General features: G+C 39.0%; 6 protein-coding genes across 6 annotated transcripts in view; all 6 read right to left on the bottom strand.

Moving 5' to 3' along the window:
* The window catches only part of neu3.1 (sialidase 3 (membrane sialidase), tandem duplicate 1), a 150,523-nt gene that overhangs the window by 63,980 nt on the left and 58,810 nt on the right, over window positions 1-27,733 (bottom strand). The gene's annotated exons all lie outside the window — the stretch shown is intronic.
* Window positions 7,570-8,502, bottom strand: or61c1 (odorant receptor, family 61, subfamily C, member 1). Its single transcript, NM_001128421.1, is given in 1 exon segment — window positions 7,570-8,502. A coding segment is annotated over 1 exon segment (933 nt).
* On the bottom strand, window positions 9,927-10,858 carry or61b1 (odorant receptor, family 61, subfamily B, member 1). The gene is given in 2 exon segments (NM_001130814.1): window positions 9,927-10,343; window positions 10,346-10,858. Coding segments are annotated over 2 exon segments (930 nt in total).
* On the bottom strand, window positions 12,035-12,961 carry or61c2 (odorant receptor, family 61, subfamily C, member 2). The gene is given in 1 exon segment (NM_001128403.1): window positions 12,035-12,961. A coding segment is annotated over 1 exon segment (927 nt).
* Window positions 20,290-21,226, bottom strand: or61a1 (odorant receptor, family 61, subfamily A, member 1). Its single transcript, NM_001130805.1, is given in 2 exon segments — window positions 20,290-20,722; window positions 20,724-21,226. Coding segments are annotated over 2 exon segments (936 nt in total).
* Window positions 24,491-25,450, bottom strand: or62a3 (odorant receptor, family 62, subfamily A, member 3). The gene is given in 1 exon segment (NM_001128412.1): window positions 24,491-25,450. A coding segment is annotated over 1 exon segment (960 nt).

Here is a 27,733-nt window from a genome sequence, read left to right as displayed (position 1 = left end):
CGGCAGACCAGTTGTGTAGCAGCAGGGAGACTGACTTCTGGTTCCTGTCCTGGAAACATAAGGGGTGGGAAACCATACTGGCACTCAAAAGGAGACATTCCTAGGGAAGAGTGGTAAGGGGTGTTATGTGCAAACTCAGCCCAGACCAACCGGGAGCTCCAAGTGGTTTGATTGTCTGAAACCAAGCATCTCAAAGACCTTTCAATCTCTTGGTTTACCCTCTCTGTCTGACCATTGGATTGGGGGTGAAAGCCAGATGAGAGACTAATGGAGGATCCAATGAGCCGGCCAAATGCCTTCCAGAACCTGGACGTGAACTGTGGCCCCCGATCGGAGACCATGTCCTGCGGAAAGCCATGGATCCTAAACACATTCTGCATGAGAAGCTCTGCTGTCTGACTAGCTGTTGGGAGTTTGGGCAAAGGGAGTAGATGACATGCCTTAGAAAATCTGTCCACCACCACCAGAATGACTGTATTACCTTTGGACTCTGGTAGGCCTGTAACGAAGTCCAACGATATATGTGTCCATGGATGTTTAGGTATAGGCAGTGGGTGCAGCAGGCCTTGAGGTCGGGTTCTTGGTTCCTTGTTTTGTGCACAAACAGAGCAAGCAGCAACAAAGTTGCGGACATCCTTCTGCAGTCTTGGCCACCAAAATTTCCTCTGGATGAGCTTGTGGGTTCTAGTAGTCCCAGGGTGCCCCGATTGGAGGTAAGCATGAGCCCACGGCAACACTTCAGAGCGTAAATGATTAGGTACAAAGAGACACCCTGGAGGACAATTACCTGGCACTGTCTGTGGCTGTCCTCTCCTGACCGTCTCTTCAATTCCCCACTGGATTGCGCCGACCACTCTCGAGGTAGGTAATATTAGTTCTGGTGTGGTCTCACTGTCTAGAGACCCAAACTGTCTTGACAGTGCATCTGGCTTTGAGTTCTTTGAGCCTGGGCGATAAGAGAGAGTAAAATCAAAACGATTAAAGAAAAGGGCCCAGCGAGCTTGCCTGGAGTTTAACCTCTTTGCCTCTCTAATGTAGGTGAGGTTCTTGTGGTCGGTCCAGATGAGAAATGGATGTTTGGCCCCCTCCAACCAGTGTCTCCATTCTTCTAATGCCACCTTGACTGCCAAAAGCTCACGTTTCCCAATGTCATAGTTCCTCTGTGCTGGTGTAAGCCTGTGAGAAAGATAAGCACATGGGTGAAGCTTGTTATCAGTCTTACTTCTCTGAGAGAGGACCGCTCCTATGCCTATGTCAGAAGCATCAACCTCCACTACAAAAGGAAGCTCTGGATCTGGAAGAGCAAAAATGGGGGCAGATGTGAAGAGACTCTTCAGTCTGTTGAAGGCCTTGTTGGCCATCTCAGTCCACACAAATGACTTGGCAGTCTTCTTGGTGAGGGCAGTGAGGGGTTCTGCAATGGAGCTGAAGCCTCTAATAAATCTCCGATAAAAATTGGCAAACCCCAAAAATCGTTGTACCTCTTTAACTGAACGTGGTTGTGGCCAATCCAGTACTGCCTTAATCTTGCCAGGATCCATCTGAAGGCTACATTTGGATACAATGAACCCAAGAAACAACACTTTGGAGACATGGAATTCGCTCTTCTCCAGCTTAACGAACAGTCTGTGTCTCAACAACTGGGAGAGAACCTGCCGGACATGTTGTACATGCTCTTCACAGCTACTTGAAAAAATAAGTATGTCATCCAAGTAAACGAAAACAAGTCTGTTCAACATCTTCCTGAGGACATCATTAATGAATGCCTGGAAGACGGCTGGGGCATTTACAAGGCCAAAGGGCATTACCTGATATTCATAGTGGCCTGTAGGGGTGTTTAAAGCGGTCTTCCACTCATCTCCTTCTTTGATCCTGACCAGATGGTAAGCATTTCTGAGGTCCAACTTTGTAAAGATAGTGGCGCCCTGCAGTATCTCAAAAGCAGTGTTCATTAGGGGTAATGGGTAACGATTCTTAATGGTGATGTGATTCAAACCTCTATAATCAATACAGGGTCGAAGACTCCCATCCTTCTTGGAAACAAAAAAGAAGCCTGCTCCTGCAGGTGAGGTTGAAGGGCGAATGAATCCACTGTCTAGAGCCTCGTTCAAGTATTTCTCCATGGCAGTTCTTTCAGGAATGGAGAGGGAGTACAATCTACCTCGAGGTGGACTTGCTCCAGGTACAAGTTCAATAGAACAATCATATGGACGATGCGGGGGTAATGAAGTAGCCTGAGACTTACTAAAGACTTCACTGAGATCCATGTATTCTTGGGGAACTCGAGACAAACATGGAGGAGGAACCTTAGGTGGCTCTGGCAAGGGGGCTGGAGACTCGAAAGTTAATGGCTTGAGCTTGGGTATTACCCGCACTTCTGTGGTAGGTATGGTTATAGTGTGGGTTGAGGTTGATCTGGAGGGATCGGGCTGAGGTCCAAAAAATGTCTCGAGTGGCTCGAGAGGATGGCAAAAAGAAAAATCAGAAACACAGCAGTTAGTACCCCAACTCTTTACCACACACTTGGACCAGTCTATAAAAGGGTTGTGGTGGAATAGCCAAGGGAAACCAAGCACTAAGGGGTGTTCTGGTGAATAGATCAAAAAGAACTGTATCTCTTCTCGGTGTGCACCTATTTTTAACTGGAGGGATGTAGTGCAGTGACTAACCTGTCCTGAACCAAGAGGTCTGCCATCTAGGGCTGTAATGGTGAGGGATCTCTGGAGGACTATGGTTCTAATACCCAGCTCACTGGCCACATTGATATCCATAAAATTACCAGCAGCTCCAGAGTCAATGAAGGCACCAAGATAGTGAAGCTGGTTGCCTTGGGTGATAGTGGCTTGAACGGATACTCCGGAAGTGATAGCACAGGGGGAAGTATCTACTCTCGCCCGGGACCCCCTCTCCCTGGACGAGAGCTGGCTTTTCCCTTCAGTTCAGGGCAAGTGAAGCGGAAGTGGCCTGGCTTTCCACAGTAGAGGCAGCATCTGTCTTTCATCCGCCGATCCCGTTCGGTCTGGGTCAATCTAGTTCTCCCCAATTGCATTGGTTCATCAAGATCATTGGACTGAAGGGGCTGAGTGATGGTGCTAGAATGTACATCAGGGTCAAATAACCTGGTCTCTCTACCTCGTTCCAGTTGTCGTTCTCTTAGGCGATGGTCAACACGGATGGCAACATCAATAAGGGACTCAAGATCTGGTGCAGGATCTCTAAAGGCCAGTTCATCCTTTAATTCAGAGGACAAGGCACGGTGAAAAGTGGCTTTTAGTGCTCGCTGGTCCCATCCACTCTCTGAGGCCAGGGTTCTGAACTCGATAGAAAATTCTGCCACACTCCTCTCACCCTGAGAGAGTTGAAGTAGGCGATAACTCACAACTCCTTTACTGGCTGGATGCTGGAAGACCTTCTTCATCTCCGCAATAAAACTGGTACTGTTGCTGGTAAGGGGAGATTTCTGGTCCCATAAAGATGTGGCCCAATTCAAGACTTTGCCAGTAAGTAGAGTGATGATATATGCTATCTTACTGTTCTCTGTGGGAAAGCTGCTGGGTTGCAATTGAAAGGCCAGCGTGCACTGTGTGACAAACCCTCGACACCTCTCTGGGTCTCCATCAAATCTCTCTGGTGCTGGTAACTTGGGCTCAGATGAAGCAACAAAAACTGTTGGAGGGATGGCTACTGGTTGGCTTTCTTGAGAAGTTAAACGTTGAGGATTTAGTAGCTGGAGGATTTCACCAAGAATCTGCTCATGCTTCTGGATAGTGGTTGCTTGATCAGACAAGGCAGACAGAATACGATCAACATTGGAAGGTGGTGAAGCTTCTCCTGCTGGGTTCACTTCCATGGTTCAGTCTTGCTGTAAGGTGTTGGTTTAGGTGAGGATTGAACCTGGGTCTCCTGGACATAAAGCTGGGGCTTTTCCCAGTTGAGCTAACTCCTCACTAGATGAACCCAAGAGCAGAAAAAAAATAAGGGAACTTGAGGCTTTGGTTTTGGAAAAAATAAACAGATGATCTTTACTAGAAAAATAGAATTCAAAAGTACAACAGAAATAACTGAAGCCGAGCTTCTAGTAAACAGGCAAAACAAATTAGACACAAGGGTCAAAAACACAACAGTAGAATGTGACTTAGCTTTCTCTAGACAATCTGGAGAACACCGGGTGGTACTGGCTCAAGACTGAACACAGTAGCTTGTAACACACACACTTATATAGGGCAAGACACAAGTGTTGCAAATCAAGCTTGAGTGGTGGCACACAGCATATAGTGAGAAAGTGGTGCCATCCACTGTTTAGGAGGAAGCATGAAAATTGGATCATGTTGTGCAAGGAGACAGGAGCACCTCCTTCTGGTCAGGAGGAGGAATGCAGCTTAATGAGTTCTTACAGCTACTCTGGGTCTGCTTCACTTTAAACAGTGTGCGCCTATCAAAGAAGTCCCCAATTTGACGTCACCGGGGTGGTTAGAAAAAAAAAGAATTTTCCGAAAGTGGGAAAAACAGATTTTCTTTAAAATTTGTGCCCTTGTGCTTTGTAAAACATTTTAATATGATATTTTATGGCATTATATAGTATTTTCACAAATGATTCTACTTTTTTAAAATAGTTTTTTAACCTATATGCTCTTTATGAGGCTCTGCAGTGTATGTTAAAGCAAGCATCTGAGAGTTCTGCATGATGTCAATACACTTCCCAAGGATGAGCATCTGAAGGCAGAGAGCTGTCTTGTTAGCACTAGTTCAGAGATGCTTTATCTTGACAAGCCCACAACACCCTCTCGAGTTCTGCTAAAAGTTGTCAGAGTTCTCTTGCATAATAAAGACGAGACACTCAACACATATGCTATTCTAGATGATGGGTCCTTACAGAGGCTGCTTAGAAGCTTGGCCTACACAAGAAGCCTGAAGACATGGCTCTTCATACATTATGGCATAAGGTCCAAACACTAAAGGGATCCTTTGTCTCATTCAGTATTTCGTCTCCCATTAATCCCAGGAAAACTTTCCGAAAAGCGAAAGCAATCACCTCACCACGCCTTGATCTTGCTGACCACTCATACCCCATTATGAGTCTAAAGAAAAAATATAAGCTCTTGTCAAACATCCCCCTCCATCCATTCAGGCATGTCTAGCCACTTGTTCTAATTGAAGCTTATTACCCCAACCTACTTACTCCAATTGAACCAGTAAGACTGGGCCCTTTGGGAGGACCAGCAGCCATTCATACAAGACTTGGATGGAGCATGGAGCAATGGCTCTCCCCTGATGAGCCTGATCTGCTGAAACCTGCCCTTGGACTCAGCTGCCACTGGGAGACCGATACTTTAAGATACAGAACCCGACCTCTGTAGTATGGAGCATTGACACTGAGAAATATCTACAGGATGCAGTAAAGATAAATGTCTAAGCAAGCGCAGATGGCGGTACTGCCAAGTTACGGCAGATCACTTTTGGTCCTGATTCATGAAGTATTACCTACCATCCTTACAGTGCCGACAGAAGTGGCATGGCACCCCAGCTGACCTCACAGTGGGTACAGTACTCTTGATGATGGACCCCCAGTTTCCCAGAGCATTCTGGCCAATTAATAGAGTTATAAAACTGAATCATAGCGAAGATGGTCATGTGAGATTGGCAGACGTGCATGTCAAAGATAAGATCTACACCCGTCCGTAGTCTGACTAATTGTTCTCACAGAAATCCCAGAGTCTGAGGAGAATGAGAAATGCCCTCCAGTGACCTCAGAATAAAAAAGTTACCCTTTTACATGAGCAAATTGCACACAATTTCGGCTGTGTAAAGGCCCTATAATAGTGACTCTCATTCAAAGACTTTTATTCTGAAATCGTGGCACATAATGAAACCGGAAAAGGCGCTACTGAATACAAAGAACTGTTGTTGCATCATCCACTTCCGATAGAGGCTCGTTCTCTGAAGCGGAAACCTGCATCACTGCTATACTGAATGTCTGACTGGGTATAACTGTGCTTCTGTGTGTGTTATAAGAAACCACAACCTTTATAAGCACAACACATCGGCTACAGGCTCATCTAATCAGGACATCACAAAATTAACAGCTAAGCGATTGCAATCTTGTGAAGAAAGGGCTCTTATATTCGTCTATTTGTCTAAGTAATACCCCATAGCACTCTGCAGACTCTTTTGGATCATTTGCTGCGTCCGAAACTGCATACTTCCATACTATATAGTATGCTAAAATCAGTATGCAAGCCGAGTAGTATGTCGAGAAGTACCCGGATGCCTTACTACTTCCGGCGAGATTCTGGAGTGCGCATCGCATGCATGCTGCGCTATCCCATGATGCCCTGCGAGCGAATTCATGAATGGGAGTAAAGCGACGCAATTGATGCAGGTAGGTCACGTGATTATGACAAAATGGCAGATGTAGTACGTCCGAACTTCATTTATACTTTTCACATTCATACTGTATAGAACGTACTTTTCAATTGGCCGAGTAGTACGTTTAAATTCAAATGCAGTACCTACTGAGTAGTAGGCGGTTTCGGAAGCAGCCATAGTCTTTACACACATACTGCAAACCAATCCCTAGGCTGGGCCTAAATGTCATGTCTGTGTGCTACTCGTAGTAGTCCTTTGTAATTCATTCATCATCCTCTGAACCTGTGCACCTGAAACACATCAGTGTCATTTTGCCTGTCAACATTGCTACATGCCTTTTTGGTGGAGCCCAAACCATGACACTCCACCTTTTACTGACATCTTTAGAAACTTTTATATTTTTATAAATAAAAAAGTTTATATTTGCAGACATAAACTGCAAGAATTGGGCAGGAATTGAGGCATCTTGAGGCACTCTGTCTTTGCTTGCTTTTCCAGCTCAAAAAACTGTGATCATTGCCATTTTAAATGAATTATCATTGCAATGTATTAAGACACAAAAAGCAGTCAGCACTAAAACAGTGAATACTAGTCACAAACAATAGTCATAATCATAAGTATTAACAGTCCTTTGGTAATTCAGAAATAATTATATAATGCAAAAATTACATTAAGGTAATGTTTCTCTTTTTAGATAAATTTATCCTTCTGTATAACCAGAACCAGAATTAATCTGTTTCAGAAATAATTTCAGGAAAATCTTCACAAAATTATTTCATTTAAATGCACATTTTGGGTAGAATACACTTTGTATAATAAGAAATTTAGTACTATTTGTCTAGTTATGTTTTTTATTTTTTTGAGTTTCAGTACTATGTTCTTAGGATCCTTTACAGCTCAGCCATATAAAAGTTTACAGTGCTAATGAATGTTACACAGGCTTGCTTGTTTTTAATGACTTTAATAACATTTAATAAGTGATAAATGCAAAGACAGCACTTATTTTAATATGTTTCTAATCTATCATTTCACATTAATAGTAAGGCTTTAATCAAATGGTAATAAATTTTAATCAATACACACATTATTATATAACATTAAACACCCGTGACGCGCACAAACACTTTTTTTGCAGTTGTAAATAAATGTTTCATGATTGTCATGATTGGTCACTGTGATGAACCATAAAAAAACAGCCAGCACTTACAAGTTATTAATCCTCAATTTTCTGAAAATATACAATAATTTAGCCCTAATTGGACCTAACTTTATACCATAGATTAGAGGATTAACAATAGGGGGAACAGTCAGGTTTATTATAGACAAAAATGTATATACTACATGAGACAGTGTTTCTACTTTAAACTGTGTGCAGATAGAATCAGAAAGACCACAGGTTGTGTTCAGAAATGAAATCAAGTGTGGTATACATGTGCTGTAGAACTTCTCTCGACTTACTTTTGATTTTCTACAAGCAAGAATGATTTAAAAATAGGAAAAAAGAACAAAAACAAAAAAGACACCCATGCTAATATAGACAAATCCATTAAATGTTCCTTGAAAAAAATCTTGTTTGCACGCAAGATTCAGCAAGGACAGGTTTTCACAGAAAATCCTATTAATGTCATGCCTGCAAAGAGGATACTTCAGAGTCAATGAGATTGACATTGCACCTACAGAACAAGGAAATACCCAAATAAAAGTCACCAGGCTCAGCACAGTAAAAGGAGACATAATTCTATGATAATGTAATGGTCGACATATGGCTATGTATCTATCAACAGCCATGACACTTAAATTTGTGAATTCACCAATTGAAAAGACAATGATGACAAAACCTTGAACAATACATTCCGCATGTAAAATAACATTTCTTTCTGTGAGTAAATATGTTAAGGCCCTGGGATAAAACCCAGTGGTTCCACACAGATCATTGATACACAGATTACACAGGAAAATGTACATGGGCTCATGCAGAGCTTTCTCAAATGCAATAATCATAATCAAGGTGGCATTTAGAACAATAGTCAGCAGGTAACAAGGAAGTGCAAAGGAAAAAAATAAGATCCTGCTGGTCCAGTCCCAGTCATTCAGAGCTGTGACAATGAGAATATGGGAAGAGGAGATGTTTTCCATTCCTTCAGCAAATCTGCCTCAATAATCACTCAAAAACCCACAAGTAATTTAGTGTTTCTCTTGTGTTCAGTTTTGTGTGTTTTATACTTTTGGAAAACTACAAATAATTAAAAATAGACTCATAAGCAATATGACATAAAGCCCCTAAAATGACAGAAGCAACAAATGGAAGTCTTGAAAGGCTGTGAGGTTTGGAGAAGGCCTCTGAGCACCTCTTTTAGAGATCCACCCTTTGCTCTGCTCACTGCTGTATGAGAACTTTATATACAGTCAGATACGCAAAACATCATGGTGATCAAATAGTCCTTTGATAATTCAGGTATTATTATACAGTGCAAATATGACAATGACATTTTCTACTGTAACAATACTTACTTTTTTAAGAATCTCTTCCTTTTTAAGAAATAATATTGGCTAAATGAAACCATCCACTTGTGGCATGGATATTGTCCATCCAATTCAGACAATTATAAATAACAGTCTTACCACTGTTGTTGTACCACAGAGTTTTAATCACACAGTAATTGAACCATTAATCAAATATGCAAATTCAATTTGCTTTTCCCACTGGAACATGACTTTATTCTTGTGCATTAACATATTAATGGCTGTTTTTTTTGTAATTATTTGTGAAATCTAGCAGTTTATGGGTGAAATTATAAATGCAAAAATAAATGCTACTCTTTCAGTGTAATAGTTATTGAAAAGCTTAATAAAGAAATCTCATCAGTTGAGTGTTTGTGGAAACCAGTGATATTTCAATGTTCTTACAATGGTCTATATTTATTGTATGTGAAATACACCAGCTGATTTTTAAGTATTGTTATGTTTTCATGCAAAATATTATTTATATATTTTGTTTCATCAAGTTTATATGGGGAGATTATCTAATAAGAATAAAGGATCAACTACTGCAATACTTAAAACTTTGGATGTGTCACATTTGCTTTTGTCGTCTGCAAAATATGTACAATAGATTTTCTTATCATCATAATACAAAAAATAAAAAGAATATTAAACTGGTTTTGTTTTGGCTAGAGGCAGTAATCAAGCACATGGCAAAAGAAAATGACTTACCAATAATCTATTAAATATCATGGTTGTAATATAGGTTTCTTCCAGAAGATAGCATCATGATGGTATTGCTTTAATATTCATATTCTTTGTTCAATTTCAGTGTTGGCGTTGATCACAACACCTTGTACAGCTCAGCTGTATTTATGATTACATACAGTATACTGTAATAATGCATAAAACACAGGCCTGGTTTGTTTTTATTGACATTATACATTAAGCAACAGTGTATGAAAACAGTTGTTTCAGCTGCTCGGAATAAAACATTTAATCACAGCCACTTTTATTAAAGTGTCACTGTGATGCATCATAAAAACAGTCAGCCTTAAATATTCTCTAACAGTGTACAGCTACAGTTCATTTAATCTTTGGCCTTTAAAAATATAAAATATTTTTGCTCTGATTGGACCTAACTTTATACCGTAAATTAGAGGGTTGACAAAAGGGGGAAGAGTTAAGTTTATTATAGACAAAAAAGTATATACTATACGAGACAGTGTTTCTACATTAAAATGTGTGCAAAGAGAATCAGATATACCACAGCTTGTGTTCAGAAAGGTAATCAAGTGTGGCATACATGTGCTGTAGAACTTCTCTCAACTTACTTTAGATTTTCTACAAGCAAGAATTATTTTTAAATAGGAAAACAGAACAAAAACCAAAAGGACACTCATGCTAATGTAGAGAAATCCATTAAATATCCCTTGAAAAAAATCTTGTTTGCACGCAAGTTTCATCAAGGAAAGGTGTTCACAGAAAAGTTTGTTATGTCATGTCTGCAAATAGGATACTTCAGAGTCAATGAGATTGCCATTAGACCCACAGAAGAAGAAAATACCCAAATGAAAAACAGCAGGCACAGCACTGTGAAAGGTGACATAATACTATGATAATGTAATGGTCTACATATGGCTATGTACCTATCAACAGCCATGACACTTAAACTTGTGAATTCACCAACTCCATAGACAATGATGACAAGATCTTGAACAATACATTCCTCATGTGAAATCACATTTCTTTCTGTAAGTAAATATGTCAATGCCCTGGGATAAAACCCAGTTATTCCACATAGATCATTGATACACAGATTACACAAGAAAATGTACATGGGCTCATGCAGAGCTTTCTCAAATGCAATAATCATAATCATGGTGGCATTCAGAACAATAGTTACAAGATATACAAGAAGTGCAAAGGAAAAAAATAAGATCCTGCTGGTCCAGTCCCAGTCATTCAGAGCCGTGACAGTAAGAATGTGGGAAGAGGAGATGTTTTCCATTCCTTCAGCAAATCTGCTTCCGGATCAGTCCAGGCTGACACAAATAATCTAGTGTTTCTCTTATGTTCAGTTTTGTGTCTTGTGTTATACTGTTGGAGGATTTATGAAAGGCAGAATATAGTAAAACATTCAAAATGACAAAAGCAAAAACTGTCTTGTCTTGAAGGGCTGTGAGGTTTAGAGAAGGCCTCAGTCAGAACACCTCTTTAAGAGATCCACCCTTCACTCTGCTCTCGGCTGAATGAGAGAACTTTATATACAGTCAGATACGAAAAGCACTGTGATGATCTAATAGTCCTTTGATAATAATAAAATAATTATACAATTCAAAGATGACCTTGACAGTTTCTACTGGACTTTATTCTTGCAATAACATATCACCAACATTTTTTTTTTGTAATTATTTGTGAACTAGCAGTTAATGAGTAAATATGGTTTTAAAATAAATTCTACTCTTTTAGTGTTTTAGTTATTAATAATCAGAAATCTCATCAATACAGTGATATTAAATTCTTCATACAATGCCTATATTCATTGTATGTAAACAACACCAGCTGGTTTTGAATTATTGTTATGTTTTCATGCAAAATCACATTTTTACTCTTAGTTTGATCAAGTTTATACTGAGACCTTATATAATAAGTATAAAGGATCAACTAAACAATATTTAAAACTTTGGATGTGTCACATTTGCTTTTGTTGTCTGCTTAATATTTATAATAGATTGTCTTATCATCATAATATAAATGATAAACACAATATCAAGCTGATTTTGTTTTGGCAAGAGGCAGTTAAAAAAACACTTGAAAAAAGAAAATGACTTGCCAATAATCTATTAAAGTCATAGATGTAAAATAGGTTTCTCCCAGAAGATGGCATCATGATGGTATTGCTTTAATATTTATTTTTTCTGTTGAATTTCAGTGGTGTCATTGCTCCCCCCTGTACAGCTAAGCTGTATTTATGATTACCTACAGTATACTGTAATAATGCAAAAAACACACGTCTGGTTTGTTTTTATTGACATTATACATTATGTAACAATGTATGAAAACAGTTGTTTCAGCTGCTCAGAATAAAACATTTAATCACAGCCACTTTTAATAAAGTGGCACTATGATAAAAACAGTCAGCTTTCAATAGTCTCTAACACAGTATAAAGCATACAGATACAATTTATTTAATTTTTGGTCTTTGGAAAATATACAATATTTTTGCTCTAATTGGACCTAATTTTATACCATAAATTAGAGGATTGAGAAAAGGGGGAACAGTCAGGATTATTATAGACAAAAAAGTATGTTCTACATGAGACAGTGTATCTATGTTAAATTTTGTGTATAGAGAATCAGAAAGACCACAGGTTGTGTTGAGGAAGGAAATCAAGTGTGGTATACATGTGCTGAAGAACTTCTCTCGACTTACTTTAGATTTTCTACAAGCAAGAATGATTTTTAAATAGGATAATAGAACGAAAACAAAAAGGAAACTCATGATGATAAAGATAAATCCATTAACAATTCCTTCAAAAATATCATGTTTGCATGCAAGATTCAACAAGGAAAGGTGTTCGCAGAAAAGTTTGTTAATGTTGTGTCTGCAAATAGGATACTTCAGAGTCAATGAGATTGCCATTAGACCCACAAAGCAAGAAAATACCCAAATAAAAGTCACCAGGCTCAGCACAGTGAAAGACGACATAATTCTATGATAATGTAATGGTCGACATATGGCTATGTACCTATCAACAGCCATGACACTTAAACTTGTGAATTCTCCAGTTGCATATATGACAATGACAAGACCTTGAACAATACATTCCTCATGAGAAATCACATTTCTTTCTGTAAGTAAATATGTCAATGCCCTGGGATAAAACCCAGTGATTCCACATAGATCATTGATACACAGATTACACAGGAAAATGTACATGGGCTCATGGAGAGCTTTCTCAAATGCAATAATCATAATCAAGGTGGCATTCAGAATGATAGTTAGAAGGTATCCAGGAAGTGCAAAAGAAAAAAATAAGATCCTGCTGGTCCAGTCCCAGTCATTCAGAGCTGTGACAGTAAGAATGTGGGAAGAGGAGATGTTTTCCATTCCTTCTCCTCACAGAGAACACTTCTGAACACCTCTTTAAGGGTTCCACCCTTCACTCTACTCACGGCAGAATGAGAGAACTTTATATACACTCAGATAAGCAAAACATCATGATGATCTAATAGTCCTTTGATAATTCAGGAATAGGTATACAATGCAAAAATTACCTTGGCTTTATAGATATTGAAATATTAATATTAAATTAAATCAGATCAAAGATTTTTGTAATTCTATTTGAATGACTTGAAATTATTATAAACCGTATCACAGTGTTTAAAAATAAAACAATCAATTCATTCTGGAATAATTATTCTTTTCTTTAAAATATTTATTACATGGCTCTCTGGAATACTTGATTCTTATTGGTCAGTCATGACATTCCAATCAATATTTTTTTTCCAATAAAAACTGCTAAAACTAATTACACAGGCTCATTTGGGTACTAAAACTCATCTTGGTCATTAATAAATAACTCTAAATATCCTTATCTGGCACACTGCTCTTCTTATTGTTTGGTGCCATTTTAAAACATATTAGTAATAATAAGTAGGGTGTAGGCATCATCAAGCCATTTGTTAAGATTATTTTCTTTTTCTTTCTGCAAGCTTTACATTTAATTAAAGAGTTAGTAAATTATTACATCTCAGATCAATGTTTTGTGTCTACTTGTTTACCTTTGTGGCCAGTGGCAAATTTAGGCATGGGCAATAGGGCTGATTGCCATATCTGCCAACATTTGTCCTCCACATTCCAGGAGACCTTCTACTGACGTTGCTACCATTGCCGCTAAAATCCGGCCTGCACAATAATTAACAGCACAACTGGGTTGTATCGTACAGTGTGTCCTCTAGGATTTCTTCCAGCTGTGGCGGCAGGCCTTTTTTTACACAGATCTACCAACAACCTGTGGCGTTATTTCAATGACAAATGTCGTGAGCGCAGTATTAGAAGTCGAGATCGCATTTATGTAATAGCCTACAGCAGGGGATCTCTTTGCTTGCGTGCCGATCTTCTTGTGCGCTCTCAAATAAACGCTGCTGAAGTGAGATTTAGTGCGTTTATGTCTCTAGCATTTATTAGAGTTGCTAGGAATATTTATGAATGTCTCTAATAGACCTACAGAGGGATAATAATGTGTCCTGAAGTAAAGTGAACGGCTATACAGTACGTCATGTTTGCTGGCCTCACGCATCATGCACCTGTCAGTCAGACAGTCATCACGTAATCTTAAGGGTTAAACAAACGACGCACAGCACTACTACTGTTACAGAAAAGTTTGCGCTGTTATAATTCACTTACTTTTTAATATGTTTTGGTGCAATTATCATCCGCTATTAAAAAAATTTAATGTTTTGAATGAGAAGCTGTAATGTAGCTGTGGCAGGATGAAATTTGGCGTGGTGCCCCACAAAAAAGTTTTGATGTTTGAATTTTTCATCAATTATGTCAGGTGATGAGCTTTATTCAAGATCTGACAACTTAACAAACAGGGACAATAAGTGCTTTTTCATAACTAGATTGAGTCATACAAATTAAATGCATTTACTGAGAGAAATAACAAATTGGAGGTGTGGCGACTTCTGGGAAAATGGGAGTGTTGGCAGGTATCATTACTTCGAACTGCATTTTGTTGCATTGTACTTGTACATGTGTAATGACAATAAAGTTGAATCTAATCTACTTCACTATTTTATTAAATAATACATAGGAGTTCTCACACTTTTACTTCAGGTGCAGTTTTTTTCAGGAACACATGGAATTGCCAGGGGTATTCATAACCTTGCATATACAGAACATTCTTATAAGCTGATGTATCTGAAGATACATCATTGTTGGAAAGCATAACCTTGGTATTGCATAACTTATAGTTGTTGACTATAAAAATCAACTTTTAATTTCTAATGGAAATCAAAAATGTTCTGGCTTGGCTAACAATATGTATTGTGAATTGGTGAAAAAGCACATGACAAGGCAGAACTGTGAGTGACACCCCATAGGGTAGATTTATTTACAATCATGCAATAAAACAGGTATGTTAAGTACAAGTGCTTTGGGTGTTCTCCTTCCTTTCTTCTTCAGGTTGCAGTGTCCAGTGCTTTCCTCCTCGGATCAAGCGACCACAATGTATCAACTGGGGAAAATAGAGAATCAGGTAAGCATTTGTAAAGGAGTTGTGGCTCACCTCTTGGGTCTCTTAGACTCTTTTTTTTATAGGGTGGGCGATTGGCCCTTAGTGATGATCCCCGGGTGTTTCAATTGTGTTGGCAGAAAGAAGCTAATCTGTATATGAGATACACCTCACCCTTGGTTATTTGGGAGAGGACAGTCCCCAATCCCCTGTTGGAAGCATCCAGCATACCATTTCTGGTTACCCCATTCTGGTCCCATTTGTCAGAGGGACAGCTATAGAAAAAGGTATATCAGTCCAGGCTTGTAAAGTTCGAACAACACCCTCCTGTATTTCTTCCATGCCTCCAAGGGGATTACCCCGCCATTGAGGTAGGTTGCGACCTACACTTGATGGGGTCTCGGCATCAAGTATTAGCATTAGCATGTCTATGAGTTTCTGGAAGGTGGCTGGAGCCTGATGGAGGCCTAAAGGAAGGGTCAGGTTTTGCCAGTGTCCATTGGGGGTCGAGAAAGCAGTCTTGGGTTTTATAGTTTCAGAGAGGGGGACTTGCCAATAACATTTAATATGGTCGAGTGTGGTGATTTACTGGGCCCTTCCCAGGCACAACAGGAGCTCACTCTGGGTATGGGATAGTTGTCAAAATCAGAGAATTTATTGAGCCTCTGGTAATCATCACTGAACCATTCATTATCAGGACTAGGACAATCAGTCTAAACCATGGACTCCGAGTTGGTTAAATCATCCCCAGCTTGGGCATCTTTTGGAATTCCTCCTCTATAGCCTGTCAATGGGTCTCTGGGACTCGATAGGACTGATGTCTGATGATGACTTCAGGGGGCGTTTGGATGTCATGTTGGAGGAGGTTGGTGTGGCCAGGGGTCACTGGGAATACATTCTGTAACTAACAACTAGTTGTCTCAGCTCTGACTTCTGGGTGGCGGACAGCTCTGGGTAGGTGTCCGCCACCATAGATTCGGTGAGTGTAAGGTAGCTACCTGGTCTTAGATCCCTGCCCACCACTTTAGGAGGTTCACATGGTAAGATTTGACTGTCTTCTTCCTGGTTGCTTTACTTGGTAGTTTACAGTTCCAACGATGTAAGGGCCTTGTCATGTCGTCAGGAACTTACAAGCAGCATTGGTAACCATGGCCATAACCTTAATTCCCTGCTGGTATCCCTGTAGTTGGGATTCTCCTGGTTGTAGTGCCGTTGCTGAGATTGTTGGGCCTTCACCAGGTGCTCCTGGACAAATAGCATGACGCGGTCAATCCTTTCCCTCATCTCTCGCACATGCTTGACCACCGTTTGATGAGCTGCCGACTGCTGCTTCTTGGCTCCCACATGGAGGAGACCTCTTGGTTGGCACCCAAAAAAGAGCTTGAAGAGGTAAATTCTTTTGAGGCTTGGGGAACTTCCCTTTTCCAGAAGAGAACATACGGAAGGAGTAGGTCTTTTTTGTAAATCTTTCTTGCCTCCAGGCTGGGCTGATAAAACCGGTCTCGATCATTTCAATGGTGTTTTGGCCCCCAAATGACCTAGCAGAGAACGGGAGTAAGCCAACTCCAGGATCACCTCTTTCTTCATTTTTGAGTGACACAGTAAAGCAGGCTGTTCTACACTATAAAATGTGGGAGAGGATGGGGAGCAGAATAAACATCTTTGACCTCTATCTGGTGGATTTGTACCCTGCAGTGTTTTAGATGATCGTCCTCCTTCTGCTCCTTACCTAAAGAGCACCCTCCCATGACCTGTTGGAACATATCCTAGGACAGATTAGAATTATGGGAGGGAGGTTCATGATCTCTCCTATTATTTGATGTCAGAAGGGCCAGCTGATGTTCCTCCCCCTACGACTGTCTCTGACGACAGCATCCATGTGGATTGGTAGGCTGCAAGGCAAGCACCATTGATCTTTTCAGTCTCGACCAGTCACATCCCAACAAGACGGTAAATCTTTTAGAAACCCTGCCTCCACCTGCTAGGACTCAGCTCCCATTCTGATGTTCATCCTTCGTGTAAGCACATAGTGAGTATCGCCGTGAACACACATTATTGGGATTGATCATTTTCTGATTACCAGGGGGCATCGAATTCTCTTGTGTGTCAGACTGACTGCACTTCTTTAATCCAGAAGGGCACGGTGGTTTTGTCCATCGAGCTCTATGTTTACGTCTGGGGCTTCTCGGGGTGCCTCCTGATGGACGATGCCAACCGTTTCCTGACTAAAGAAGATGGTGTATCCTAGGGAATGGACTCGTTGTAGGGCAATAACAGTGTCGGCCTATCTACTGGTCTCTGGGTGCCCTCTAGAACGTGTAGCTCCTGGATCACCATGCAAGGAAATGGCTGCGCACTCTCCCTGGTGTCCTGTTGATAAGCCATATCCGCCGGCTCGATGGCATCCACCTGCTCTTACACCGTCATCTGTTTTCTCATGCTGACCGCCTGCTACATGTAGCATGGGAGGGCACTAAGGAACCGGTTGATTACCATTCACTCAGCTTCCCGACTCATGGTAGGTGACTTATCCAACAGCCAATGCTGCAGGAGCCTCACCTTTTCTCCTGCTTAAACCCGGGGAGGCTGGCGACACACAAGTTGTTGGGGCCCACACAAGTTAAATTTTTTTTTTTTTTATCTCTTCGTAGTTTTCTACTGATGCTGTGGGTATTGAAAAGTACTCTCTTTTTGCCTCGCCAGTCAACAGGGGTGCCAACGCTTTTACCCAGAACTCCTTCTCCCATCCTTTAGTGGTCGCTATAACCTCAAACATATTCAAGTATTCTTTATCATCATCACATGCAGTAATTTTGGTAGTATCCTACTTGCATGTTCTCTTTTTGGCCCTGTCGGTCAACAGTGTTTGAAGAACTGTTGCTTGTGGATGCTAAGGTCCATGAGTTGTAGGATCTCCTTCATCTTTTCTTGGGGAGGAGCACACCTGTGAATGAAAAACGGATATGAGAAATCTAAGATGGCATTGTAAACAAACAGTGTGAAGGGTAAAGCTGCATTTATCGGTCTACTTCACCGGGATCTTCTTTCGCAATCTCTACCACTGTGAGGCAGAACTGTGAGTGAAACCCTGGAGGGTAGATTTATTTATTGAGTTTTGCAATAAAACAGGTGAGAGTGCTCAGGTGCATTGGATGTCCTCCCTTTCCTCTCCAGGTCGTGGTGTCCAGTGCTTTCCTCTTTAGGTCAAGGGGTTACAGCGTATCATCTGAGGAAAATGGAGAAACAAGTAAGCATTAATGTAATGAAGTCATGGCTCATCTATTGGGTCTCTGAGCCTTTCTTTTATGGGGTGGCTTGATTAATATCAGCCTTGACAGATTGGCTAGTGATGTTCCCCAGGTATTTCTGTTGTGTTGACAGGGCGACGCTGATCTCCATAAAGGATACTGATCACAGTATGAACATACCTGCCAACACTCCTGTTTTTCTCGGGAGTTTCCTGTATTTCAGACCCATCTCCCATTTTGTTCTGTCTCCCAGAAAACTCCTGGAATTTTACCCTTCCTCCTCAGTCTTCAGTTTGTGTAACAAACCCCCTTCCACCCCCCATCCCTGCACATCTACCCCCTCCCCCCGGCTCTTTAGTTTGTGTTCTTAGCCAGTTAAATAAAGAAAGACTAATCCAGAAAAAAGTTTAAAGCCCTTTACATTTTATTCTACATCAGCATAATTGCCAAATGTGTGCAAACACACAAGGATTTTTTGTGGTTTACATAAGCTCAGGGTAAATATTGACACAGGAGGTCAGAAATAACATTTAAATAAGTGAAAAATAAAGTAAAAGTACAATTATATACACACACAACAGGTAAGCATTGAACATGTCACAATTATTTATTTTTTTGAAACAGGGGCGAGGCAGTGGCGCAGTAGGTAGTGCTGTCGCCTCACAGCAAGAAGGTTGATGGGTCGCTGGTTCGAACCTCAGCTCAGTTGGCGTTTCTGTGTGGAGTTTGCATGTTCTCCCTGCCTTCGGGTTTCCTCCGGGTGCTCCGGTTTCCCCCACAGTCCAAAGACATGCGATACAGGTGAATTGGGTAGGCAAAACTTGCTGGATAAGTTGGCAATTCATTCCGCTGTGGCGACCCCGGATTAATAAAGGGACTAAGCTGACAAGAAAATGAATGAATGAATGAATTTTTGAAACAGCTTATATTCATTTACACTTCTGAGGGCCAGGGTTGCTGATTAACTACTGAGAGATTCCAACTGCTGTTTGCGCTTTGCATGCCTTTTTTACACCTCCCTTTCTCCATGTATTCAATACTTTTTTCTTGCACCATTTCATTTTATTACACAACTAAATTTACAAAGTTACTATTTTTTTCTTTGTAAATATGAACATTGGTTGTTTTCAAAATGGGACACACCACCAATATATTATAAGAAAAATGTTGACATATTCAATACTTGCAGTATTTACCCACTGTTACCCATATACAGTACTTCCAGATGACTTATTTGCAAATATGTGCATTGTTGACTGTTTTAACTGTATAAATAATAACAGAAATAAAATGTTTTACAAAATAAGTGGCCTTTTTAGCTTACAGAAATTATGATAGTACTGTAATGTTTAAATGTTTCTACAGATGTGTTAGTTATTCACGTTGGATGTGGCCTGAGGATGATATGTCCCCAGCAGATAGTAGGAGATAATTTTTGATCTTAAAGATTTATAAACAAATAAATCATTTGACATTTTATTCAAAATTGAACAGCCAGTTAGCACAATGCTCTCATAATCGGTGAGATATAATGAATTTTCTGTTAAGTCTGGCCACATTCTTGACCATTTTCAAGCATTTTGTGACAAAACTTTAATAAAGTGAGTTAAATGCACAGACAGTCTTTTCTAAAGAGTTGGTGGCCGTGTTTTCCTATATCTGATGTCGTACATTTCATGTACAGTAATTGATCAACAACTTGGTACATATCTAAATCACTAGAAAGGGCTAATACATATAGAACCAGTCTTTTGATGACTAAATTACATACAGTGGCATTTATATATATATATATATATATATATATATATATATATATATATATATATATATATATATATATATATATATATCGAATCATGTTTGTAAATGTAAATGCAGTTTGAACACAGACTAATAGTAAGTAATGGATGCACCTTTTTTCCTGCAAAACGTTTGTGAAAAAGCAATGCTTAATCAATATGTTTTGGTCTAAAGCTTTGGAATACATGTTTTGCTTTAGTTCTAATAGGCGTTAAAACTATTCCATATATTACAGGATTAATCAAAGGTGGAATGATCATAAAGGTAACAGACAAAAAGTTCTTAAACTCTTGAGACAAACTGCTTATTCCAAACAGCTCGTATAAGGTACTAAATAGTGACCAGAAGACGTAATTCAAAAAGGCTATCAGATGTGGCAAGCATGTGCTTATAAATTTCTTGTGGTTTTGAACAGAGTGCTTACAAGCAACCAGTATATTTATATAAGACAAAAACACGAACCATACCAGAGCATTAACAGCACATGTTAATATTCCATTGAACACAAACTGAGCAGTGTCCACGCCACAGACGAGTCTCTCCAGAACCCAGGTTTCACAGTACAGTTTGCTTATTTTTTTTTATGCAGATGGGAAATCTGAGTGTCATAAGTATAAGCAGTATTGCAGTGCAGCAGGGAAACATCCAAATGAAAGTCAATAGCCTCCAAACAGTGACAGTTGTCATGATATTATGATAGTATAATGGTCTACAGATTGCTAAGTATCTATCGAACGCCATCACGCTTAGATTAGTAAACTCACCAATTGCATAAGTAAAGATGGCAAAGCTTTGAATGGCACATTCTTTCAGAGAGATTACATTGCTTTCACTGAGTAAATAATACAGCAGGGGTGGATAAAATCCTGTGGCTCCATATAATCCATTCATACATAAGTTGCACAGAAAAATATACATAGGCTGGTGGAGAACTTTCTCCAGAACAATTATCAAAATCAAGAGTGTGTTGACAAAAATGGTGATAAAGTAACCTGGCAGGGCAAAGGAAACAATTGTGATCCTGCTGGATCTGCTGCCATTCAGAGCGGTGAGAGAGAACATGGAGAAAGAGGAATTGTTGTCCATTCCACTTGACAGACTAATGAAGACCAGACACTAATCCAAAAAGAAGGGAAAATTCATATTATAACCAGCATTGTCACATTTTCTTATTATTATATTTACAGTCAAATATGCAGAAGAGAGAATATTCAAAAGCTGTCTAACTGAACTGAGAGGTTTGTACCTGAAACACTAAACGAGAGTGTTAAAATGTTGATGTGCTCTGGAAAGTCCTACAGTATAATAAAAATGGTTCCTACAGTATATTGTTCTGTACTCTGAGGGAGATTGCCGGATAAATGTGGCTGAATCGCTTGTACATGTTATTTTTATAGCACAGGGTCAGAGGATGGGATGGGTTTATCAGTCCTTTGAAAGTTGCAAGTATTGATATTGATAATAACTTTTAATGTACTATACGTGACTTTTTTAGGAAAAAAAGTTTTTTATAAAAATATTTCCCAAATTTACATGACAACAGTAAACCCATAATATGCTCTATTGACCCAAAGTGACAGGTTTTTAACAATGACAGCTTTGATGTGTGCAGACAGTAGTAATTTCTGAGACATCACTGATGTTGTGCATTTAAAATTTCAATCAGCAACCAAATAGATGGAAAAGTCATGTCTTTGGGTTAATCTTGATGGCATGGAGCTTGGCTGCATATTAATACTGCCTTCAAACGCCTTAGAATTAGAATTTATGTACAAATTGACTGCCCTGCTGGTTAACATTAATATAATAATAACGACCTAAGCATTCTAAACTTGCAATCTGTTTCCTGGGCATGAAATTACTGAAAGGGATTTTAAAAGTTTGTCAAATTACTAATTTTCCTTAATTTATCAGCGGACATCACAGCAGAATTATGCAGCGGATGCCCTTTAAGCCACTACCCAGCATTGGGAAACACCACTCATTCACACACAAACTCATTGTCACACACACATACACAATGACCAATTTTAGTTTACCCAATGCACTTATACTGAATAAGTATTGGGCTGTAGTGGAAACCAGAGCACCTGGAAGAAACAGACGGGGAGAACATGCAAACTCTTCTCAGAAAGACCTCCTGGCCCAGCTTGGACTTGAACCAGCAATGTTCTTGATATAGAGTGCTTATCACTGAGCCATTGTGCCACCTATTTAACAATTTATCATTTGGATAACTTTAAGATTGTACAAAATATACTTTCATTCAGTGCTGCCACAGACTGCATTGGCGGATGTAGAAGGGGGAAGACAAGAATAAAAATTCAAGGCCAGTTGAGGTTATAAAATAAAATAAAAGCAATGATAAAGAGAAAATCTATTTACTTTTTTTGGAATGTTTGGAATGGGATACATGTGAAATTCAGATGTGGATGTTGTGTAGATGATAATACAATTATTACAAATTTTATAAGAAAAGCCTAAACCTGAATACATTAACATTCACACTGTACGTAATGTAATGTTATAAACATATAATGTTTACAAATTGCTTATATACAGTTAAAGTCAAAATTATTAGCCCTCCTGTGATTTTATTATTTATTTTTAAATATTTTACAAATTATGAAAAACAGAGCAAGTGATTTTCACAATTTGTTAATATTTTTTTTCTTCTGGAAAAAATCGTATTTCTTTTATTTAGGCTACAATAAAAGCAGTTTTTAATTTTAAAGGTCAATATTATTTGACTATTATTTGCCCTCTTAAGCCATTTTTTTTTCAGATAATCTACAAAACAAACCATCGTTATACAATTACTTCCCTAATTAGCCTAACAAATCTAGTTAACCTAATTAACCTAGTTAAGCCTTTGCACTTTAAATTGAAAGCAATCTATCAAACTCCATCATGCTTAGATTAGTAAACTCTCCAATTGCATAAGTCATTCATTATCTTTTTGGCTTAGTCCTTTCATAATCTGGGGTCGCCACAGTGGAATGAAACACCAATTTATCCAGCATGTGTTTTACGCAGCGGATGCCCTTCCAGCTGCAACCCATTACTGGGAACACTCATACACTTTCATTTACACAGATACAAATTAGCTTACCCAATTCACCTGTACAGCATGTCTTTGGACTTGTGGAGGAAACCAGAGCACTCGGAGGAAACCCACGCTAACGTGGGGAGAACATGCAAACTCCACACAGAAATGCCAACTGTGAGGTGACAGCACTACCTACTGTGCCAACGCTTCACCCCCTAATTGCATAAGTGAAAATTGCAAAGCTTTGAATGGCACATTCTTTCAGAGAGATTACATTGCTTTCACTGAGTATCTAAAGTTATTAAAATAATTATTAAAACTATCATTAAAATAAACATTTTTATCCATTTCTCAGTGAATAAGCTATTTATTTTGGTGCATTTAAACAAAACAGATTTAATAAACAGATATTCATTCATTCATTCATTTTCTTTTCAGCTTAGTTTCCACAGCGGAATGAACCACCAACTTATCCAGCTTATGTTTTACACAGTGGATGCCCTTCCAGCCGTAATCCATCACTTGGAAACACCATACACTACAGGCAATTTAGTTCACCCAGTTTACCTATAGCACATGTCTTTGGACTTAGGGAGAAACCGTAGCACCCGGATGAAAACTGGAGGAAAATATTTTTCTATAACATAAATTTGGGTGTACTAGATTTTGGACCATTATGGTAAGTTTTTTGTATTTGGGGCAACGCGATATCGCAGCAGGTAGTGTTGTCACCTTACAGTAGGAAGGTTGCTGGTTCGAGCCTCGGCTGGGTCAGTTGGCATTTCTGTGTGGAGTTTGCATGTTCTCCCTGCATTTGCGTGGGTTTCCTCCGAGTGCTCCGGTTTCACCCACAAGTGATGAGTTACAGCTGGAAGGGCATCCACCGCATAAAACATATGCTGGATAAGTTGGCGGTTCATTCCGCTGTGGCCACCCCAGATTAATAAAGCGATTAAGCCGAAAAGAAAATGAATGAATGAATGAAAGCTCCAGATTTGGCTTCAGTACTGACTAATCAACTGTTTATACACAAATATAATATTTTATAACTTCCTATTAAAAATATTAAATTAAAAGATAGATTTGTGTGGGGCGTACTTATATGTGCTGAACAGTGTGTGTATGTATATGACAATATTAGGCTGAGAATTTATTAGAATCACGACTTTTTATTATTATTAATACAATTTGTACATACATCACACTAGAAAACATTATTTTTTAAAATTACAAACTTTCTCACAGTTTGTTGTATTTTAGTTTTAAATCTAAATAAGCATTTCAACCCCCATGCATTGCATTTAATGCATAATAAATTTGTGGACTTTTTCCAAAATGTTTACTTTTGCTGCCCCACATGAAGTAAAAACTCTTTTGCGCACTGCTCGAATATTTAACCCATACATTAGAGGATTAAACAGAGGTGGAACAATCACCAGCTCTAAAGCTAAAAAATGCCGCAAACTCTCTGGAATGTCTTTTGAACCATATCTATTGTACATAAAATCAAAAAGAAAAGCAAAAGTAAAATTAATCAGTGAAAATATGTGTGGCAGACATGTTTGCCAGAATTTCTTTCTGTTTTCTAAAGATGCTTTACATGCAGCGACCAGTTTAATGTAGGAAAATATAATAAGAACTACAAAGCTAAAAAATATTACAGCGATACCATATCCAAAGACGTTATTAACAAAAGATGATACACAAGACAGTTTTACAATCGACCAGTTGTCACAATATAACTTGTCAATGTGATATTTACAAAAAGCCCTCAAATTTGACAACAGGACTGATGCAACTGAGAAGCTGGTGGGAACAATCCATGAGAACAGAATTAATTTCACACAGGTATTTTTGGTTAGACTGGAATGATAATCTAAAGGTTTACATATGGCTACATATCTATCGTAAGACATCACTGTTAATATTGTGATCTCAGACAGTAAAGAACTGTAGATAACATAGGTTTGCAGAGCACACATGTGAGAGGAAATCACGTATGAATCCAATATTAAATCAGACAGAATTTTAGGGTAGAATCCTGTTGCTCCATAAACACCATTTATACACAGATGACATAAGAAGATGTACATTGGTTCATGAAGAACTTTCTCCATGATAATGACCATAACAAGACAAATATTAATAGACAATATTAGGAGATATAAGACAAGAAAACAAATAAAATATATATGTCTATATAGTTTAGTTTCTTTTGGCACCATAAGTGTCAGTATCACAGGATAAGACATGTTATCCATTATAATATTTTGGCCACAGTTCTTCAGTTCACATGAAATAAGCATACATTATGCAGTACAACCTAGATTACTGTAACAGAACAATAAGACTTTTATTAGTTAGTAAAACATAAACCAAGCATTTCAATCATCATTTCAGCCACAGTCAGAAAAATGACAATAAACAGTGCATCCACAGGAGTGTGCGAGAAACTGGTGAGATCTTGCTTGGTTTTATAGCTTGTGATTTCTCATTAGGGAAATCTCTAAGAAATATTCTTGGGATTAATTATTCACTCATCAACAACATTTTGTAACGAGCTTGTTTAAAATAAAGGTTACACTTTATTTTATAGTGCAATTCTTGCTATCAACAAACCATTGTCTTGATTTTTAGTTCAATGAAGAACTAATATGCTGCTTAACAGTAGTAAGGAAGGTAGTACGTTGTTGGGTTTGGGTATTAAATAGGATTAGGGATGTAAAATAAGTTACTTTATATTAAAATTACTTGTAAACAGCCAATATCTTAATAATCAGGTTATACGCAGGTAGTTAATATTGGGAATTGGTATTTAAACTAATCTGGTACATATTCAAGGATTGGACAATGAAACTGAAACAGTGGCCAATTTAGTGTTGGAGGTTTCAAGGCTGAATTTGACTAGCCTGCTGGCCAATCTTCATTGATTGCACAATTCACCAGTTAGCAGAGTGTGAAGGCTTAATTAGGAGAGGAATAACATTTTTGCTAAAAATATTGCAATGCACACAACATTATGGGTGACTTATCAAAAAAGAACTAATTGTTGGTGTGTGTCTCGCTGGCATATCTGTGACCAAGACAGAGAGCCTTTTTGATGTATCAAGAGCCACGGTATCCAGGGTAATGTCAGCATACTACCAAGAAGGACAAACCACATCCCAAGAAAAATCTGTCTGAAAGGGATGCCTGGGTCTAACTCACATTGTATCCAAAAACATAAAATCACTGCTGCACAACTCACTGCAGAATTAAAGGTGCACCTCAAATCTCCTGTTTCCACTAAAACTGTTTGTTGAGAGCTCTACATGGACAATATACATGGCAGGGCTGCTATAGACAAATTTCTGGTTACTCATGCCAATGCCAAACGTCGGTTTCAATGGTGCCAGTAGAGAAAATTTTGGGCTGATGAGTCCACCTTTTTTGTCTGTCTTTCCCACATCTGGGAGAGTTACAGTGTGGAGAAGCCCCAAAGAAGAGTACCACTCAAACTGTTGCATGCCCAAAGTGACACATAGGGGTAGATCAGTAATGTATTGGCCTGCAATATCCAGGGTCCAATACTTGTGCTAGATGGGTGCATCACTGCCGAGGAGTCCTGTACAGTCGGGAGTACCATCTGCACCCATTGGTTCAAACATTGTATCCTGAAAGTTGGGCCATGTATCAGGATGATAATGCACCAATGCACACAGCAAGACTGTGTGACAGAGTGGTTTGATGAACATGAAAGTGAAGTTGAACATCTCCCTAGGCTTGCACAGTCACCAGAACCAAATATTATTGAGCCACTTTGGGGTGATTTGGAGGAGCGATTCTGGAATTGTTTTCTTACAACAACATCTTGTAGTGACCTGACCACTATTCCAACACAATCTCATGGCAATTTGTAACTTTTTTGATTTAGTGGTTAATTTGTATTATTTTGTATGATCTCATTCATGTAATTTAAGATGATTTGCTTATTCCTCAGTGACAGAGTGTCACGCCTCCTTTTTAAAATCATACATTTTTGTATGACAGTACTCATATGAAGTAGTCAAAAAAAACTGATAAAATGTAAAATAGTCAAGTTTCCTTCTGAGATCAGGCAGACTAATCTGCAAGAAGAATAGCTCAAAATCCTTCTGGTCACTGTGCATGTCTTGTTTCTATCATTCTCAAGATAAATTAATGCTGTGCTGTTGTAATGTGACAGTGACGCTGGACAAAGGGAATGTGGATCCAAACGTTGGGTTTGATGAACAGACATGGTCAGGCAAGCAACAGTCAACATTAAAGGAGCAAACAGATGTATACGGGTAATTCCAGAGTCGTAGTCATATAACAGGCAGATGGTCAAAAGACAAGCAGCAGACTGGGTAAAACAAACAAAACAAGTTCACAATCACGGAAGGCAAGGATTGGAAACGCGATGGAATGTGTTTGTGTGCTGTATAAATAGCCCAGTAATCAGTTAATAAGTGGCTTCAGCTGTGAGTGTTTGCAATCAGACAGGATCTAAGCCAGGGGTGTGAGTGGTGCTTGACTCAAACTTG

Source organism: Danio rerio, chromosome 21 (assembly GCF_049306965.1).
Source record: "Danio rerio strain Tuebingen ecotype United States chromosome 21, GRCz12tu, whole genome shotgun sequence".
Taxonomy (NCBI): Eukaryota; Metazoa; Chordata; class Actinopteri; order Cypriniformes; family Danionidae; genus Danio; species Danio rerio.
Note: the sequence above shows the minus strand (reverse complement) of the source record. Positions and strands in the feature narration are given on the sequence as shown.